Below are 21,717 nucleotides of genomic sequence, written 5' to 3' on the forward strand. Positions count from 1 at the left end.
GTCTCCTAGGACATCCTTGGGGATGATTTGGGCCTGGTCTGGGGGCGCTCAAAGTCACTTTCTCCACTCAGATGCTTGGCTGTCAAATGAGCCCTAGTACGGTCTCTTTGATAAGTTTGTAGAAGCTGTCTTAATTGTCTTTTCCATGTCCTTTCCCACAGCATATATTCCGTGGGAGAGAGGAGATGTGACATAATGTTTTTAATATCTTGGGGCACTAGGGTGAGACGGAGAGAGTGACTTGGAGCAAGTTTTCAAAGTAGGGCAACCCCCGCCCATAATCTTTCGTGGCCTTGCATAACTCTTTTAACTGTTCATAAGGGATTGCCTCCCACCTCAGGTTCCTCCTCCCTCTATCATAGTGAACTGGAGCTGCTTTAACCTCAGTCCTGTTTGCCAGTTCCCAATCCCCCCCCCTTGCCACTTTTTTCTTTATTTTTGCCCAATAATCTTCAGCATCTGAGAGGTTGCTGTCTCCCTCTCAGGAGAAGGAGGAGGGGTTATCCCAGTGTGCAACACAGCGGGCTGTGCGGCTCCGCCACCGTGGCCCGGTGGGGGCTGGGGCCTCTCCCACTGGGCTGGTGCTGCTCCCACTTTCAGGTTCAGGAGTTCGGGAGCTGGTGGGGAGGGGCTGGCCAGGGGTGGCAGTGGGGTTGGGGGACATGTCGTGCGTGATGACATGTACAGGAGAGGGCGGGGGGGGAGGTTACAAGATTGCGAAATAGCCTGCACCACATGGCTGGCGCCATGTTGGAACATAGCTTGGAAAGTGGGTATAGGTGGGAGATTTGGAGAAGAGCCAGGACAGCAGGACTGGTGCCGTCCTGAGAAGGGGAAGTGCCAGGAAGACGGCAGCAGCCCTGCGCCCTTGGGTGAGATCCATCCCTCGCTCCCCTCCAAGGCAGGGAAAGGGGATTGGGAACAGGGGGAGAGAAACATGGTGAGGGGGTTTTTAAACTGGGGATAACATTTCCTGAACACTCCTCAATGCCTTTAACGCATTTAACAATCATTGCAAATAAAGGATAAAACTTTCCCACCACTAAGTCCCCTCTCGCTTGTAGAACGTCCAACTTTGTCCTAACTTGATCCCAAAAGTCTTTAGAAAGGAGTGAGTGCTGTGAAATGCAAGGAAAATGTTTACACAGCCAGTGAACGAAATGCTTCAGCTCCCCCCTTGAAAAACAGCAATTTCCCTAAACAAAAGAACTGAGTTGATTTGGATATAAATGTCCTGCTGGGAGTGGCTCAGTTTAGCTCCCATCTCCCATCTTCTTAACAGCAGAGAGAAAAATAATAAAAGGAAAAGAGAGAAAAGTGACTTAATATCTCTCTCACGAAACTTTGGGGTCAAAGAAAACTCTCAGGGGCCCTCTCTGCGGTCGCATGCAGTTTGCTGCGGCGGGAGATGGAGGAGCAGCAGCTGAGGCAGCACCACATGGGGACCTCCTGGTGGAGTGGCATGGGGCCGGCTCCGCGCCCCCAGCTGGACTGTGACCTGCTGCCTCTTCTTGGAGCGGCAGCTGGGCAACACAGCCTCCTCCCGCTGCCGTCCTCCCCCAGCTGCTGCTGGAGGGCCCGGGGGAACAAGAAAGCGCTGCCACTGCCTGTACAGTGTGGTCAACAGCAGCTTCCCGGAGTTGCGGGGGACAGGAGGTGTGGGCACTGCTGCTGCTTCTGTAGCAGGAGCTGAAGGCCGTCACTTACTTGCTGCTGAAACGGCTGAAGGAGCACTCGCTGGACAGCCTGCTGGAGGCGGTGGGGTCCTGCGGAGGAATGCACAGTGGCTGTGTCCTGGTGGCCCGCACCAAGGTGCGCCTGGGGGCCCTGGCAGCATCCCCACACCTTCTGGGCAAGCTGTTTCGCCACTTCTGACTGACCCTGTAATCTTCCTCTTCGGTGAAGCAGCTGTGCCAAACATGAACTTCCAGCAGCGCAGGCTGCTAGAGACACTTTTAGGGGTGTTCTGAAGAAGTCCCTGTTTGGGCGCCAATTGTCGCGGTTCTATTAGATGGTAACATGCCATGACCTTCCCAAAAGTGCCTCCAAGGAAGCCTCTTGGTGCAGCCAGCACACTTGCACGCACACACAACAGACAGCCAGCTAAAACAGTCTGACGATGAATGAGCAGGAAGAGTTTTCGCATAGGGTTCTACAGGAGAGATTTAATGCATCCGCACTCGTGCAAAGTTTCAGAGAAGTCCTGGGGCAGAGCAATGGGGGGTCCAGGGTAAGGGAACTAATCGAGAAACTCTGAGGGTGTATCAGGTAACAAGGGTTGTGGTGGCCAGTGGAGCCAACCAGGGGAGCAGAACTGGGGTATATTAACATAACAGAACAGAGCATTCTGGGGGGAAGCTTTTGAGCCACCATAAGCTGGAAAGGAACCTAGGACTTATCTCACTGTAGGACTCCTTTTGTTCCTTGTCCAGCAGGCCCACTGGCCTCCCCAATGTGGTTTCGTTTGTTGTGGGCTGTTTTGGTTGGTGGGGTTTATCTTTTGTAAAAAGGTGAATCCTAGCTTTATTGTTCAACGTGGAATTCCTTGTCAACTCTTAATCCCACTGGTTTTGCCCCACTTGTTGCTTGACTTGAAACTACAGGTAAAAGTTTAAAAGGTGTAATATAGTAGCTGGAAGAGATTTAAAGTTTCTTCTCATTAGTAATGGTCTACAAATAATTGTGTAGGCTGGCAAAAGTTTGTGATCCGTAGGAGCTGTGGAGTACCACTTGACAAGTACTCCAGCTGTTACATGGTGCTCCCTGAAGGCGTAAACTTTATGTGCAAAACCTACATATAAATTCTGTAGCTACCAGGTTATCTTGGGAGACAGTTTATCGGCCATTAGCACAGTCCATCTAAAAACTACTGTAGAGATCAGTGTAGTACTTTGTTATACAGAAGCAGCAGTGTTGGGACAGTTATTCCCAGCCCTCATGTGCTGTTGGGCTCCCCTACACACACGGGGCAATATTTGGGGGCCAAGGTGCTGAAGTGCTGCCATGTGTTGTCAAGCTCAGAGGTTCTAGTTTCAGCATGATCAGATTTACTCATGGTTACTCTGGCAATAAAATACATTCTTTTCCTCTATACTCCATTCTCCAAAAGTTCACTTCAGAATTACTTCAAAATTCACTCTTCAAAATTTACTTTACTTTTGTGTAAATATATAAAATAAAATAGTGTAGTTGTGCTGCTGCTTCTGCATATTGTTTTTCTTTAAGCTATGGTACTTTTGCCCGTGCTGGGAGTGGGGCAGATGGATTTTTACACAAAGAAACCCTGACTGCATCCCACTACCTCAGCAAAGACAGTGATTTTAAGTAAGGAAATACCTACTACTTTCTCATACAGTGTATGTCCTTCAGTTAGTTCATAACTTGCTAGCCTCTGCCTGCAATCTTTAGTACCAGCTACATTTGTGTACTTAATGGCAGCAGAGCAGAGTCCTGAGCGGGCCTGTAACTGGTGCAGGGTGGGAGTCTCCTCCTCTGCATAACTAGAATGAGTCAAGAAAAGATGGCTCCATCTCCTCAGCACTTGCTGTGCTGCCACAGCACCAGAACAGAAGAAACAGAGCCCTGAGGATGGAACAACCACACCATGCACACACACAGACCTGGCGCTGCTTCCATGCTCTCAGCTGAGCAGCTCTGAGGGGGTGCAATGTCTCTAATCTGGTTTGATACAGAGCAAACTTCTGCCTTTCAGGTGAAGTTTGACGTGCTGCAGGAAACCAGCCTGATGTTTGCTTCACAAGTGGAGGTTTGGGCTGGGTTTGGCCTTTTCCAGCGCTATTGCAGAAGGGCTTTGGCTCCCAGCCCTCCTGAGGAGAGCACAGGCTGAAACTATGTAACCCAGGTCTGACCTCCAGCCATCTGCTTCTATTACTGCCTCCACATCAAAGCTGTGTCTCTTTGCACCTGGGCAAATGATTAAAAAAAAATAAAAATCAGATTTCCTTACCTTTAGGCTAAAATACCAGCTAAATAGGAACCTGTTCAAATTATGGTGAGTTTGAGATAGGCCCAGTTCTGAGTTACAAGTGAATTGTTACTCAAGTGATGTTGTTTTGTATTACAACTTTCAGGTTGAGACTGATTCTTCATGGTACAGCCACCAGGCTCTTCTGTACAGTCACAGCATCTGATGTAAAGCATTTAGTAAATATTAAGTTCAAGATAAAATACAAAATATTAAGGGAGTGATTTATTGAAACATCAATAAATAACAAGGATAGTACAAGCCTATATTTATTTCAGGGGGAAATTAACAATTAGGTACCTTTGGGAATGTCTGTCCCCTCTCTAAGAGCTGGACTCCTACAGGTGACACCGTTCTGAGCTGGGGAGGCACTCCAGGGTGTTTTGTCCTGGCAGAAGACATGCTGCTTCAGGAGGCTGGGGTTTTCATGTGACCTTCAAGCTCAAGCATCCTTCCTGTGTGATTTCTATCCCTTATGATAAGAAATCAATCACTTTAAGGATTTTAAGCTCAGGCACAATGGCTTCAGGTCCCAGCGGAACTTCCCTTCTAGGATAAGCTTTGTTCAAACCTGAGTTTTCAGTACATCTCATGCCAAAACTCATCTCTGGCACATGAAACCATCTGCTTGTTACAGAAGTCTTGAAAGAGCTTACAACTATTTTATTTTTTAATTCAGCTTTACAATAAGAAAACCAGAAGAGGGGAAAAGTAACTAAAAAAATCTGCACGTAACTAAAAAACAAGATTAAAATTTCTCTGGTAAAACCAACATTAAATTCTGTGATTACATTTTTATACAGTATAGCTTGTATGAAAAATGTTTTCCAAACTATAAAAAATTTTCAGGAAGGACCAAAAAAACTTTCCTTAAAAATTATTTATAGGATGTAGTCCAGGTGGAAAATGAAAGCACATCAATAGTGGTGAAATTTCTGAAGATTCAGAGCTTAACCATGGATTATGTTGTGATACAATTCTTCATAGCAAACTGTAAGTTTTCTGTCAAATCTAATTTTAGTGCATTTGCATTTTCCAGAGATTTAGACACCTTATAATTTATTTTAAAATTAAGTGTAAAGCATGCTTTAGTCAAGCAAATTTCACGATGTTGTTCCTCTATCTGTATATGGGTTAATAAATACTCTGTGGGGAAAAAAAAATCAGCTCCAAAATTAGCTGAAAAGGTTTTTTTGATCAGAAGTAGAAGGATAAGAGAGACATACCAGAATTGATATGTTTCATGATGTGACTTGGGGAAAATCCACAACAGATTAAATCTTAATTTATTTTAACGTAAACTGCCAACAGAAAACTTACAGTGCACTGAGCTCTTTAGAGGCTTAGAGCTAGACTTACAGAGCTAGTTTTCATCTCATTTTAAAGCACCTTGTGCCTAAACTATGCATTTCAGTTAAAATAAGCTGTTGTCAACAAGAATACAATTATGAAAGTTAAAAAGATAAGGTGCAGCCTCTTTGCATGGATCCCTTGTACCACACGCTGTTTCCAAACTTGTATTTGACAGTCCCCGTTATTAATGGCTCTAACTTTCAGGATATATACAAATTCCCAAATCTCCTTTACAATTTTACAGGATAAGTGAAGGATTCAACTTCATTTCAGACCAATATATATGGAAATTGCCCCACACTGATTTAGCAGCAAAAATAACAAGTTGAATTCCTCAGAGCAATATTGTATTTTTCCAACAGCTTATAATGCATTGAATTTATGCTTTATTAGAGCTTTCACCTGGTAATATGTAACCCTATGGAAAAACAGGCAGGGATCTTGGGACTGTAAAATTATTTCAATGTTAAAGTGACAGCTTTACATGTTTTTGACTTATTCTTTTACAAAGATGTTATTCTCTTCATCAACTGACATCAGCAAGGCCAGTAATTACTGAAGCCCTATCCACAAGCACATTCCAAAATAATTATTGTTCATATGGTTTTGAGGATGGAATTATTAAATTTATTTGTAACCTAGGAGCTGTGAATCATTCAAGTTTCAATAATATTAGTCCTTAAACGTTTAGCTCAAAGGTAGTACAAAATATTACTGTAATATAAGGAAGATCATCCCAAATTCTGAGATTCTATGAGAATTCATACTTCCTTTGCTTTCCAGGGCCATCTTCTAGAAGTCCTTAAGCATAGTCACGAATTCTCAGTTCAGTTTTCTAGAAGAGGAAACAAATAAGTTAGTTTAATATACCTTCAAATATGACATGATTTTTCATTTGTCTAAACAAACCAGTCAATTAAGGTCACATGTGAAAGGTCTCCATTTCAATAAAACACAACACAGCTTCAAGATACCTGAAAATTTGCCCTCTTACACCAAGGAGTAGAAAATTCACTAAGAATTTGGAACTGCAGATGGAATTCCTCAGAACAATCCCTGACCCCATGTGTGCTGGCTCAGCAGAGCAGCACTTAAGAGCTGTTTTCCCCAGGACTCCAAAAAATTTACAGTTAGAGGGTTCTAAAATCATGCCCTGAATCTAGACAACGTCTATTATTATAAAAATATATTTCTATCTGGGTTTAGGGCCCTCAGGACTCAGGTTTTCAAGCCTTCTTCAGTGAAGGCCCCAGTATGAATACCCAGATTTTCAGCATTAAGTTTCCCATAAAGGAAGAGGGGAGAGGTTAAGAGATGCTGTACAGTGGGGAGTTCAGAGGGAGCTGAGCTACCTTTGTCCAGGGACAAGAGCTAAACACAAAGCTCTTGGTTACAGAAGGCTGTCCCTCCACCAGTTACATGGAATTTGCTTCACTGTGCAAAAGAGTTTAGAATTCATGGCTCCACAGCTGCAGCATGAGAGAAGTTTGCATGGTAGCAGAGACTCATGGTTTCTGCTGCAGGGACAGTTCATGTAGTTTAAAACAAAAAGTACAGACACGGTCAGTGCAGGCACTGTGAACAGCTGTTGCCTAAGAGCTTGCACACCTTAACCGAGCACAAACTGAAACTGGCCACGGGACAGGAGAGCAAGACTCATTTTGCAATTCCATTTTCTCACTGAGTGTACTTGATCAGCTTCCTACGCATTGCTAAAGGAGCTAGAACTCCAGGCAGAAACATGCTGCAGAAGCACATAGTCCTTAAATTCGGGCTATGAGTAGACTTCTTCAGAAACAGACAGAAAAGCTGAAGAACACAGAAGATTCTTTAGTTGTTTCTGTTCTTGAAGTTCATCTCAAAACAATCCATGAATGAGTAAACAAAACATGGGGCTATATTTCTGTGTTTCACACTGGCACTGGTTTTACCACTGGTACAAATACTGGTGTCCAGAACTCAAAAAGAATGTTGAAAAACTGAAGCGTTTGGGAAAGAGGCACAAGAATCATCCTAAGACTGGAAAACAATTTTAAAATGAGATTCCAGTTGCTCCATTTGTTTTGTTTAAGCAAGAGATTATGAGATGACCTGGTGATAGCAAAAAAGTACCCATGGAAAAACACATCACAAGCTCTTTGTCAGCTACATAAAGATACAGGAAAATCTAATGGATGAAAACTGAAGCTAGACAAATCCAAACTAAAAGTAGTGTACTGTGGATACAAAAATGCTGCTAGCAAGGATTTTCTTGCTGTTTTCTAAGCCCGTGAGAGACTTTTCTCTCTCACAGAAGAGGTAGCAGAGTTATGTAAACAATGAAACACCTGCAGCCTTGAAAAGTCTTGTTTATGGTATAGTAGAAAACTATTTTGACAATGGATGTTTTAGGATTTTAGCCAATCAGCCCAAGGGGTGGCTGATCCTTTGTCCAATTAGACTATGAAGAAAAAAGTCAAGAGTTTGTAAAATAATTAAATAAATCAATCTTGCTGCACAATTCCTGCCTGCTGGATCTTCTCTCCTCCTCCTCCCTATGGCTGCAGGACACAGTAATATACCCTAGGGCTTTTTTTTTTTTTTTTAATAGTGTACCATGTATTTATTCATCAAAGCTCTGAATCACTATGAGAAAATACTAGAAAAATTGCTGGAAAGGATGCTTTTCTAAAAACTGATTTCTGACTGAACCTGTGACTGGATTGAGAGTGCTTGGATTGAGAGTGCTACAGAGATCAGAACAGATGATCAAAAAAGGTTTTCAAGAACAGCACTGTTCAGAGAGAGAGAGAAAACACAGCCATGCAAGAGCAATTACCAGAACACTGAAGTTCATAGAAGCTTCACGTAAAATACTAAAAAAAATGTTTTGTTTTATAAAAACCCAACTTTGTCCTTGCTGACAAGGGGAAATTTCCACTTGCTAGTGCAAAGAATAAGCAAAATGTGTGTAACTGCCTGAAAGCCTTAGTAGTGCAATCTCTGGTTTCATCACAGTGCAGCAACACCAGTGCTGCTGCTGACAGCTCTGAGCCTGGGGAACTCCCTGGCAGATTTGCAGCCTTTGTGGGTGCTGTGTTGTTTACAAAGCCATGGGCTGGGCCCAAAGAGTGGTGATCAGCGACAGGAGTGTAGTTGGATGCCAGTAATTAGTGGTGAATGCCGGGGGTCCCCACTGGGGCCAGTCCTGTTTAACACCTTTAACAATGGCCTAGATGATGGGACAGAGTGCATCCTCAGCAAAACTGCAGATTAAAACTGGGAGTGGCTGATACACCAGAGGCTGGTGCTGCCATCCAGAGGGACCACAACTGGCTGGAAAAATGGCCTGACAGGAACCTCATGGAGTACAACAAGGGGAAGTGCTGAGCCCAGCACTGCCTGGAGAAACAACTCCAGCCACCAGTATGTGCTGGGGCCTGCCCAGCTGGGAGGCAGCTAGACAATAAAGGATCTGGGCATGCTGGTGGACCCCATGTAAACATGAGCCAGCAATGTGCCTTTGCAGCAAAGGCCCATGGTTTTATGGGCTGCATTATCCCTTCCAACAGGGTGAGGGAGGTGATCCTTCCTCTCTACTCAGCACTGGAGAGGCCACACTTGGAGTGCTCTGTCTGCTTCTGGCTACATGAGAGACATGGACAAGCTGGAGAGAGTCCAACAAAGGGCCACATTAAAGGACTGGAGCATTTCTGAGGAGAGAGAAACACTGGCACAGGTTGCCCAGGGAGGTGGTGGAGCCTCCCTCCTTGGAGCTATTCAAAACCTACCTGTACACAGTCCTGGGCAACTGGCAACTGGCTAAGCAGGGATGTTGGACCAGATGACCTGCAGAGCCCCCTTTCAACCTCAACCACTCTGTTCCTGTGGTTTACCACAGGAGACAAAACTATACCATGAAAACTAGCAAACATTAAAAAGCTAGAACAAATTCAGCTAATTCTCCCAGGATCCACACACATGCAAACTCTCTGCAGACTGACAGAGGAAAAAATGTAAAAGCCAAGAGCATACTAAGCTAACAAAATCAGGTATGAGGCTGAAGTAAGCAGACAGCAACTAGACAACACTCACTTGATCTGATGCTTAAAGAGCTAAGAAAAGGCAAGACCAGAGTACAACTGTCCTTCAGCTGAAGGAAGTCAAGGTAGATGTTACAAAAATATAATAGTAAGGTGCTAGTAGATTGTAAATATAGGTGACAGATGGCACTCTACAAAGGATGTGATAGGAAAACAATTCTCATGGCACAAGGGGAATAGGGAGTCTAGAAGCAGCGAAAATAGCTCAAGAGGATATGAGAAGTGAGAGGATCATGGAGACGCTTCCAAGCTATCCAGCCTCACTCCACTTGTGTATGCTCGAAATTATTCATCCAGCATCCCATTTCACAGATTTAAACATAAATTGCCACATATAAAGCATATTACATATAAAGGCAAATTAACCAATACTTTCTTATATTGACAAACTTGGAAGACAAAAAATTTTATGTCCTGTCTAAATAACATGGTAATACTACCTATTGGTTTAAACAAGTGACACACAGTGTATGTGTTCTATTGAATGCACTTCTTTACCTTCGCTTTCTTTGGAGATACACATGTACCAACCACTGGGCAATAAATGGCCATACAATAGCAAAAGCTAAAATACCAGGAGAAATTTCAAAGGGCCACCATGATGGTTTCTAAGGAAAATAGAAAAAAATTCCAGTCACCCATCTATGTGCACATATTGAATACCACCTGTGTATTTCCATCACTTCAAATGCTATAGTACCAAAGCAGAAAATAATAGTAAGACCAGAAGAAAAGATTACTCTATCAAGTAATTTCCTTAGACAGATTATTTTTTATCTCCTAGTCAAGGAAGAGACAATACAAAAAGCATGTACCAAGAGCTAGAGATAAAAAACTCATCTTTTTTCACAGTTCACACTTTTTACAGATCATAAAAACAGTATTTTACCTTGACAGAGGAGGCGGGCTGGTAGTTTGACTGTAGTGTTGCAGGTTTTGCCTTTAAATACAAACAAATGCTGGTAAGTATAAAAAAGGAAATTGCAATTAAAATTCTTCTGCTTCACAAAACAAGAATATGAGGTTTTTCATCTTGTGATGGCTTTGCAATCTGTATATATCACAGTTTAATGCACAGAACCACCCCCATGCGATCCCACATAGCTGCTAACTTACCTCTCATGTTTCCACTACTCTTTATAGTAATTTTATCACATCTCTGTGTCTTAGAAAATGAATCAGTGTCTCTTACTGGACCTCTTTTACAGCTTTTGAAGGCTCCCCTGCCCAATTTGTCATTACAACTTTCTCAACTCTGGTCTAGTCCCAGTTCCAACCCAGAGCAGAAATCCCAGCAGCTTAATTTGGATGACTGCATGTCTCAACACCAGTCTATACTAAGGTCAAAAGCACTGTTTTAGTTTGCCCTAGGCTACAGCTACAGCCATGTCTAACACCATAAAGGAAAGAGAATACTCTGTTCCATGTCTTCCAGGCAATCCTGAAAATGGAAGTACAAGAAACTTTCCAAGACTATTCCCATACACTGTTGTGGTGCTACCACAGAAGCAAAGCAGCTGGTTTTCTAGGTCTTTCTTAATTTATGTAAGCGTGAAACAGAAGCTTCTGCTTCTCCTTACATAAGGACAGCAAGCACAGCATGAACTGCTGGGGAAGAATCTTTTACTCTTTCTTCACACATTGCTCAGGCAAAGAAAGAAAATCAATCTGTATTTAACCAAACATTAGATTCTTGAGTATCTGTGATGCAGCAAAATTATGGTTTTAATAAGTCCTTTTCCATGGCTGCCTTAGATTTGGAACATGTGCATCCCATAGGATAGTGCTTGTACAGCTTGCTCATTCTCATGGAGATCGAAATATATCAGCAAGTCAAACAAAACCAAACATTTTCAGGTTGCTGGTTCAACTATATTCACAACATGTTCTATTCTCCCGAAGAATACAGTATTTCTATTGAAACAGAAGGAAAAAGAAACACTGTATCAATACACATCCACACTTGCTTAAGAGCTTTATTGGCTGCATGAGGACACGATGTACAATTCCAATAAAGCTGGATTACTTCACGAGGAAAGAAAGCTATGAACAATCAAGTCTTTTGCTAACTGAAAAATGGAATCTGAAGTTCTGCCTGCAAACATCTACCATCTGAAAGATGAAGATCATTTCTCACTTTCTCTGAAAATACTCTGAATTCTCTGGGATCATGTACTACTAACATTAACTACGGAGTCTCCATATAGAAACTGTATAATGTGTATCAGTAACTATGGCTAAGATTAGTCTGATCAGAATCAGTGAAATAACATATGGTTAATTTCTAGGTGAAAATGCATGGTTTTGCTCACATGTACCAGAGTCCTGAATTGTGCTCCTGAGAGTAAGTACCAATTGGACTCAGCTACAGAATATAACTGAAATGTCTTTACAGTTTAAGAAAATATTGTCTGAAATTTTAATCTGAAAAAGCACACAAATATCCAAAGACATTTAGTAAAAGGTGATCAAGTAACCCCAAAGAATAGTACCTGTGATGCTGCAACAGCCTCCAGCATATGCAGCCTCTGCAGGACATTCTGCATGTCCTCCTGCAGCCGCATCAGCACTACTGCAATCTGCTCATTGAGGCTTCCCTGGGGACCTCTGTCGGAGCCCCAGCGCTCACCATCCCCTCCACTGCCCATCTGGCCACCCTGGGAACCATGTCCTAAAGGCTGAAGTCTATGTCCTGTTTTGAGGGGGGAAAAACAGAAACAAAAAACACAGAATGGGCTATGACTCTACTGAAAATGTTTAACAGTTCAATTTCCTCCCTCAATTTTCACCCTGGAGTGTGGTACTCCTCGTCACAGGCTATATTCAGACAGTTCAGCAGCACTGGGTGGTCACTGAAATGTCATCTGAGATGTTTCCCTACAGCCTCAGTGTGACAAATTCCTAGAACAATTCAAATTCCTAGAACTGCAAAAACATTTAGAAAAAGCTGTTAATTCACAACCAGTCAAGTTCAGTAGTAAATTCTGCCCTAGCAAAAAGTAAGATCTGTCTTAGTATGTGTTTTAAGTTTGGCAAAGTGTCCAGCTGGAAAACAAAGATCTCTGGAATACAGTGATAAGATAATTATTTGAAATCTACAATACTTGCTTAAACTAGATACAACTACCACTAGCCTGTCATGTTTCTGCCTGTAAGTAGGAAACTTCAGTAAAACAAGAGAGGAGAGGAGATGGTTAACTATAGTATGTTCTTTATAATAGTTTTCAACAGAAATGTTTTATCTGGATTTTCTTTTTAATTTTTCCATCTGATTACTTATAGGTGCTATACAAAAAGACATGCTATATATAAATAAAATACTTTCTGCCTTTTTTTTTTGTAAGTACAAGATAAACTAATTTTATCCTTGACTTTACAGATCATGCCACTGGAATACGGTGCTTCTTGTAGGTGACAGTATTAGAAGTATTACGGAATTAAAAAGCGCAGAGGTTCAACATAAATTGAACATCTGGGCTATTATGGGATTAAGAATCATTAAGTTTTAAGAATCATAATGGATAGTATCAGGATCACTCAAAGGTGTGGCTAACAGTCCAATTACATACAAAACAATGTGTCACTGATACCTTTCCAAGGCATTCCATGGTTTCAGATAAACCACCACAGAGCTATAAATGCCTATGTATTTAACAATAAATACGTAACTTCTAAAGAAACTCTTCTCAGGCACAGACTGGTTTTGAGGGTTACACCTCTAAAAACCTAGGTGCCATAAGCAGCAGCTGGAGTATAAGTTACCCACTGTATTAGCATTCTGTCATCTATTTTTATTGTGAAGAGCAGAAGCACTATACACATGACTGTCCCACTGGACCGTGTTGACAGGTGCTTCTCAGGCACCAGTAACTTATGGCAGTGAGGAGAGTGGGGAACACAAATGCAGGGTCACAGTACCTCTCCCTCTTCTGACATTGTAGAAATCTGATTTTTCTCCACCTTTTTTCTCCTTGTGAGGACACCCATTACTGGCTTTGCCATCTTCTCCTCCACATTTGACTTCACCTTGTTCTTCAGCTACTCCCTCTCCAGTATTTCCAGGTTGGAGATTCCCATAAGTCATGCAAGTGTGCCTTGGAAAATCCGTATTTTCTAACAGAAGACTGTGATCTACATCCAAGAAATGGGATGAATGCTTTAAAGATCCTTTAGCTGATGTGATGATCTCCAAGGGCTACAAATTAACATTAGCAAGTAATTAAATTCTGTAAAATATGACAGTTAAACATTAAAAAGGAAAAAATATCATCTTTACTTTCACATTAAGAAAATATTTTGCCCAGAATTAAGACTTTTCTTTTGAGGGCAGCAGTTGTTTTCCTGTAGAACATACTTACTATTGTCTAAATGTCATTTCCAAATTGAGAAGGCATTTCAGGCAAATCTCACAACAGTGATGCCACAGGAATTTCTTTAGACATTTCCAACATACACTAATACTCAATAATTACTAAAATAGAACATTAAGGTCTAAAACCATTCAGTTTTCCCTGTAAAACTGGCTTTGCTACCTAGACAGTAAAACAGTCTCTTCACTTGAATTTGGGATCCGCAGTCAGAAGGCCCATGCTGTCAGCAACCTTTGGTAGGCAGTTTGTACTCACAGCAAAAAGAGCACGCTGCTTTATCATCAGCCTGCTCGAAACAGCTTGGCGGCACCCTGTACCACACAAAGGAAAGGCAGAGTATTCTATCGACTTCTCACTCAAAACTGGTGGTACTGGAGGAGGACATTAAAAAAGGATGACACAGGGGCTGTTCAGGTTCTGCACCAGGACTGTCTTATGATGGGTGGTTCTATCAGCCCTTGACATAGGGCAAGGACAGGCCCTTGCACAAGGATATGCTGAAGCAGACTTGGGACCTCAGTTAGCCAAAAAATACTTTCATGGAGAGGCCAAAATAACCAAAAGGATGGCCAGAGAAATGGAAACTGCTGCCCAGATTTGTCAAACAGCAGTTCTGGATCATCAGAACTGAAGGGCAGAGTGCTTGCCACTTTTTTTCCAAGAAACAGCTATATTTATTTCTTTAAATGAACCTCTTCTAGTTTGAGTTCATTCACCTGTAGTTCTACTTGTGTATTTATTTACATATACCTAAACATTTGTTATTTTGTGCAAAACTAGAACTTTCCTCATGCAGGTTGGGAAACTGACAAATTACCCACCCACTTCAATTAAAGAATCTCAAACAAGCTTGAACAATACACAAGATTGGGAAATCAGCTAGATAAGACAGCTTGCAGCACTTCTCTCAAATTACATTTCCCAGCATGCTTCATTACTGGGCAAAATTTTGATTTGTTAAAGTTAATTCCCTACATACTCAGGGAAAAGCTAGACAAGAGAATGATGCAATATTCGAGTGCTTACTGGCTTTTCTGATCCCAGGCCCCATTCACATATTCCTCTCTAGAATTAGGAAACAAGGTATCTGAGTACAATCTACAAAGCCCACACTTAACCTGGGCCTCTGAAGGAGGTCTAGACCAGTAAGCCACCTAAGGCTACAGTTATGAGTAGTAATGAGCAGGAGCACAAATCCAGTCAAAACTACGGCAGCACAGTTGGTGCTCACCTTTTATAGGAAAGTCAGAGATGTACATTATGACTGAAGAGAATACAAGAGAACACAGAAGTCCTTGTTATCTCCCACTTTAGACCTAGGCTACTTGCAGGCACCGGTCTACAGGCCACCTGCTAATGCTTATTCTTTATTTATTCTAAGAAACAAATGCAGAATTCATCAAGGCATAAAAAAAGCAAGCAAAAAGTGAATTGTTACAAAGATACTTCCCGTTTCTTAAAAATAGCTGAATTTTGGTCCCTACACATGTTATGAGACCATAAATTAATTTGTGGGCACAGACCTTAGTTTCTTTGTACTGTTCTTCCTTTTTTAACAATTGTTTCTTTATACTGTTGTTTTTGAAGCCTTCTCCTCACATAAATTCTCTGAGGGCTTCAAGGCTTTTAGATCAGCAGTAACCAAGTTGTAAAATGCTGACAAATAGTTCAAACAGAAGGACAGCATGCATGAGCCACATCATTCACCTCTGCATGTCCATGTTCACCTGATGGAGAGGAACCTATTAAAAAATAAGCAGCATACCAGCTTCAAAATGCACCCAGGAATACTGAACCCCTACCTCTTCTAGTCCAAGCTGCTCCATAGAGTCACAATAAACTTCACTGTCTGAATCACTGGTTAAATGCTGAGCTGCTGAGATCTCTTCAGTATTCTCTTCACTTGCACCTGCAGGGAAGGGGGGATAGCACACCTGCTTTGTAAATGTGAGTCAGTTGAGCCAACCCTGGCAAAGACTAGTGCAATGAGTTAAAATGTGTAGGTGAGCATCAGTTAATGACCTGTCTATCTACGACTGTCATCCTAAACTTAGATTCTGAATAAAGATGTTATATTAATTTAGGAATTACATAAAACCTTTACTGTGGGAAAACTATACCTCATATTGACTTTTCTGCATTATAAATTTTAATTTTGCCTTTTTCATTACCATCTCCTTCCTAAGCTCAGTATAAAGTAGTTTTGCCTAAAGTTACATTAGTATTAAAAGTATATATTCAGATCCCAGTTTCAACAAACTGGCATTTATAAAATGTTCAGCCTTTCAGAATGATAGATCAGATATAAGTGATTTTTGTTTTACTACAAATTCACTTTCAAAGGCAAATAGTATTTGCATAGGTAACATAATGATATTACAAGAAAACAATTCTATTTCTGTAGGCTTGGGCCTCTCCGTCTCTGAATTCATCTCTCTTTCTGTAGGACATAGTAAAAAAAAAAAGCTTTATTTTAAACTGGAATTAGTTGGGTTTTTTTTTTAGTATTCTGTCTTCAGGTTTTTGCAACTGAAAGACACCATTGCTACTCTCTGAATCCTGGGATTAAGCTTTCAGAAAAAGAATATATTTCATGAAAAACATATGCAAATGAAAACATGGTCTTGGAAGGACAATACCTTGGTGAGCAGCATTATGAGCTATTTCTAGGCTTGGCTCCATTTTATTTGCTTCTTCCTCTGGGTTCAAGCCATTCAAGGCAGATTTGGTCTGGATGCCATTTTGCATATCTGGGATAAAGCTGTCCTTATAACAGCCATTACTAACAATACTTTCCAAATCCTTAGCAGCTGCTGATTCAGGTTTCACATTCTTATAATCTGTAAAAGAAAAGAAAACTTTGCAAAGAGAAAGCTCTACACCTAATAGCTCAAAACATATTTCTTCAAGCACCTAACTTGCTAATGGACCGTATGTACAATGTATCTGCAGAACAAAACATGTAAATGCTCCTAGATTCCCATTTGTGTGGATTGTCTTGTCCTTATAAAAAGTATAAATGTAAAATTTAATTTGCATAAAGAGCAGATACTTTAAACATAAGTAAGTAAATCCAAAGTACGTCTCTCTGCTAAACGAAATAATAATCCTAATGTCCTTGGAGAACATCGGTATAGAATTCTAAGTATGCAATTTCATTTGGTTTTCAGCAGATGCTCTTATTTCAGCATCCAATTCTTTATGGACTCTCTGAATGAATCTCACTGAAAGTTCTGTTTTATTTTCTCTGAAGAAAATAATTTTCAATTCTACTCATACAGGCCATGTAGCCAGTCACAGCTCTTACAAAAAAGCACTGGCAACAAAACCCAAAACAATGCAGGGTATAGATGTTTAGATAACCTTCTGACAGAACTTGCTAGGCAAGTCAAAAATCATATGGCATAGTTTACAAATTTGTACTAGTTTTAATTCTTACAGCCTAGGTTGAAACACAGACATTTTTCACATACGCATTCACATGTACTCGCATCTAATTCTCTTGGAAAAGTACAGCATTCATGATACTTCACCACTTAGGTGACTAAGAATAACTCTGGGAGACCCAATGGTCTGGAAAACTTACCCTTTCCATTTATCTGCAGTTCTTTTTCTTCCTCTTCATGAAGCCCTTCTTCTTCCGATTCTGCTCCGCTATCACTGCTTTCAGCTTTTCCATTTACAGCCTTTATATTTGGAGTGGAATTCATAACATTACTAAGGTCTAAGAAAAAAAGCAAAGAAAAAAAGATGTATTTTAAAAGAAACAAACATACACCACCACCCCCAAAACTATCAGTCACAGTTCTAGGAAAGTATTTCCATATTAGAAGATGTACCAAATAATGGCAGCTTATTTCTGTAAGCTCTTTATTAATTGGTTTAACGTTTCTCTTTTGTGGCCCATCACTGAGTGCCTGACCGCTGGTGCAGATATTCTCAATGACTCTGAGACAACCCACAGGAAAGAGACTGCAGCCACTTCCAGAAGAAGACTCAGACCAAGCCTATTACAGTATTTACGTTACAGCTGCAGCTGGGACTGATGTGGCCATGTTCTTTTAAACCCAGAAGTCAGTGTTTTAACAGAATTTCCCTTTTGGGCTGAAATGCTTCAAAACTGCTCACAGTTCAAAGGCAAATCTTGAAACAATCTATTCAATTATGTGAACAACAGAATTCTGAATAAGGTAAATACAATATTCCACACATCTGCTGTAATTTATGCAGATGCAAAATATGGTAAGAAGACTTACATTTATACAGATCTTTACCTAGCAAACGACACATGGAAATAAGTTCTCTGATTTCAGTGAAAAAGTTGATGACATTAATATATACACTGAGCATTTTTTTCATAAATATTTAAAAAAACAAATATCGAAATAGACTAAGTAACTACCAAATCCTTGTTTTCCATATCTTTGATCACAATTTACTGTAACTGTACAAAGAACTGAAATGTAAAGACTCTTTAAAAATATGAAGTATATAAAAGGACAATTCTACGACATCCTGTAAAAAAAGTTACAGTCAAATACATCCTGACGATCATTTAAGCCTCCTATGTCAGGACAGAGTATAAAGGTACAGAGTTTCTGTGAGACACAGTTTACTGGCTCCACGGCTGAAATCTGACTGTTTTCATTGTCACCACAGCATTTCATTTACATAATTGCTACGTTCCCTTGTCAGAACCTTGAAAGATTTATTCTTACATTTAGGCTTAACATTAAACAGCAAAATAGTATCCAATTACACTGGAGTTGCCAAATCAGCTTCACTACTTTCTCTGCTGCATGGTTAATTTAAGGCTAAGGCTTTTTTCTACTTTAACCTTCCCATGAAGAGCCTTCCCACACTTCTCTAGTTTCCAAGCTTATCCACAGCACTTAAAAAAAAAGAAAAAAAGGTAAAATAACTTACTGTATAGTAACAATGAGTATGTTAAATATTAAGTTCACCTGAGTTTTATTGCAAGGTAATGTTTCTGTGAGCACCCTGCATCACTGTTTTGGATTGCTAACCCATCTCTTATCTGAAGATTAAAAAAACCCTGCTTTATTGTAAAACGAGAATTGGAAAAGCAATTGTCTGTCTTGTACAGTACAAGAATATAAGCACCTGCTCATTTTCTCCTTGTTGAAGGACACTTCTTATTGGCACAGAAATTTGTTTCACAAAAGAGAAATACCAACATATTCTCATCTTTTTTCTCATGTGTGTGTTTCATTAATTGTGAATCCAAGTTCTCAAGATGTTTTTCTGAGAAGTAGCAGCATAAGAAGTATAAGGCAACAGTTATGTCCTCACAGCATGAGCATTAGGCACAGACACAGCCCCCTTGGCACCGTAAGGCACACATCACCCTTCCTTTTGAACAACAAGGGAGCGGGGACACAATCATCCATGCGTCCTACCCAGCCGTGGGAGTGAACAGGAAAGACAAGACCAGGAGGAACACTGAACTGTGAAGGCGAATTAAAACTGTAAAGCTCCTCAGCCTACCAAAGCTACTGTAAAAAGCCCCAGCTATACCATAAGCTTTTTCCTAAGATTTACTTATTTTCTTTTTGAAAGGAAGGTCTTTGAACATTCAAGCATGTTTTTTCTTTGCTTACTTTCAGTAAGGAGATTATTCATTTGGGGAAACTTCTAAGTGATATATCACATACATTTAAATTAAGAGGAGGAACTAGGAGAATGTATCAACAGTTACAGATTTATGGTATCACACCACAGGACACCTGGATAACTGAAATCCATCAGGAGCATATTTCTTCCACAAAGTCATTCTTAGCAACAGTGCTCCCAAAGACCATAAAGAGGCATTGCTTTGATGCAGACTCTAAGAACAAAACCCTGTACAGTTTGGCCACTTGAAAGGCCAGGCCTGATTGTGTGCTTTTCCTCAGAACCCTTACACTGCTATCCCTCCTCAGGTCCATCCCCAACTGCTCTTACTACACGGTAAAACCAAGGTTGGCTACCATCCTCGTTGCTCTGAGTATCTGCTAAGGAACCAGATATGATGACTAATCCTGGGGGTGACAGGGTTAAAGACTAAACAGAGCCAAGTAGCAGTGACTTCTACATCCCCTGTTAGTAGGTTAATGGCTGTTCTGTGAGGAATGTATATTCTTAATGTGAATGACACAAGTTAAGCAAGCTTTTAAAACCTTACTTGGTTTGTGCTAATCCCACCCAGCCACCCCTCACCCCTTTATTTCATTTACTCACTTCAACTGCATGCAAAATGTTAGTAGCTCTTTCTGTTGCCATAGTTTATATACTATAGAATTCCTCTTCATTTATTACTTTCATCTCACTACATACAACATCAACCTGTGAGATTTGTGACAGTTTTTAAAGCTAAATAGTAGGAGCTGTATAACAGTAACAAGACGAAATAGAAAGGAAGACGATTTCACCAAAAAAAAAAAAAAAAAAAAAAGGCAAGATGGAAAGGATGTGAAGAACAGACATGCAGCTTCTCTACACACTTTCACTAGATGTTTATTTTCTAGTCACAGCTCTACAGCTCTATTGAGGGATTTCTAAAGCCATTCTAAATATATTCTTTAAAGGGAGCACTACAATTCTTTTCAATGACCTGTATAGTGGGGCTAAGTTTCTCAGAAGTATGTGATTTCTAACTCTCCACATATTTTGAGGCTGTTTTCATTACCCAGATGGGAGTTCAGAGCTTAAATGCCTCTGTAGATATGCCCCAGCTTGAAGGTCACTTTGCAAAGAGAACCTTGCCTAGCAGGTTTTTCTCAAATGCCTTGTATTTTTGTTTTATGAACAGGCATGTAATGCTTATACAAAATTAACATGCATTGCTGGACCTGTACTGATGGTTAGCCCAGTATCATCCTCATACAAGTACTACAGCCTCTCACATGCTTTGAAAACACCAGTGATCAGGAGCCAGTCTACAACAGCACATGAAAGACATGATAAAATATTTAGCTAGCTGTGTACACCCTCATTGTTTAATAAAAATTACAGGCTTTCATGAAATACCTTAACTTTATTATCTGCTCAATAGCAGCAAAATCTTAGCCACTAGAAGATTATTTCCATGACCTATACTTGTATCACCTTGTAAAGGGATCTCCCTGCACGCCTGTGTTTATGTTAAACCGCCAGGAGACCTATATACTGTACAAAATTGTTTTGATAATCAGGTAACTATAATTATTTTCTAGCCATCAACCCTTGATGTTTCATGCTTGTTACCGATCCAAGTAGGCTCTCTGCTTCAATTCCAAGTTTGTGCAACCATGTTCTGCTGTTTCCAATACACGTGGTTACACAAATCCCCACCTCATTTTGAAACTGATATACTGAAATACTCCAAGGAGTGCCTGCAGGAGACACAAGAGGTACATGCAAGCATCTGGGAGCAATAAGCTCTTCAGCTAGAACAAGAGTTTCTATACCCTCATTTCCTTACATTCTTTTTAATGTAGGACACTACAAAGAAAATTTCCGGGGGCCCAGCCTGCTCTGTAACATCTGTTCTACACTACTCAAACAAGAGCCCATCACAAATAAAAAGAGATTTTAGAAGAGTCTGTCAGAAACACAGACTGAAAAATCTAAAATTCATCACTTTAACTACCATGGTTTTATTTTTTTTAAATTTAAGTGCATTAGGTACAAGTTCTCTGAAAAATGTACACCCTAAACACACATATTGGGGCAGTCACATCTTCCTCTATATAGTTTTCCTTTTTTTTTTGTGGTTTAGTCTTCCTAAACTTTACTATAACAGAAAAAGAAGCCTCTCCTCATTTTTATTTTTCTTTTAATATACTCCAAAAGACTACAGCCTTGTTTTGTCAGCACTCCTCTCTCTGCTTATGTGCTTTTCAGGCTGTTACACCCAAAGAGATGCCACTGTATTTAATAAAACAAT

General features: G+C 40.5%; 1 protein-coding gene across 2 annotated transcripts in view; it reads right to left on the bottom strand.

Annotated features, from left to right (window-relative positions):
* Positions 1-4,195: 4,195 nt before the first annotated feature.
* The window catches only part of ACBD5 (acyl-CoA binding domain containing 5), a 30,521-nt gene continuing 12,999 nt past the window's right edge, over positions 4,196-21,717 (bottom strand). For both annotated transcript variants that reach the window (XM_048294454.1, XM_048294465.1), the window contains 8 exons: positions 17,377-17,514; positions 16,430-16,630; positions 15,593-15,699; positions 13,339-13,615; positions 11,913-12,112; positions 10,310-10,360; positions 9,919-10,028; positions 4,196-6,173 (listed from right to left, as the gene is read on the bottom strand). In XM_048294454.1, the coding sequence (XP_048150411.1) occupies positions 6,161-6,173; positions 9,919-10,028; positions 10,310-10,360; positions 11,913-12,112; positions 13,339-13,615; positions 15,593-15,699; positions 16,430-16,630; positions 17,377-17,514 (1,097 nt within the window). In that variant the 3' untranslated portion in view covers positions 4,196-6,160. The remainder of the gene's footprint in view (positions 6,174-9,918; positions 10,029-10,309; positions 10,361-11,912; positions 12,113-13,338; positions 13,616-15,592; positions 15,700-16,429; positions 16,631-17,376; positions 17,515-21,717) is intronic.

Source organism: Corvus hawaiiensis, chromosome 1 (assembly GCF_020740725.1).
Source record: "Corvus hawaiiensis isolate bCorHaw1 chromosome 1, bCorHaw1.pri.cur, whole genome shotgun sequence".
NCBI lineage: Eukaryota > Metazoa > Chordata > Aves > Passeriformes > Corvidae > Corvus > Corvus hawaiiensis.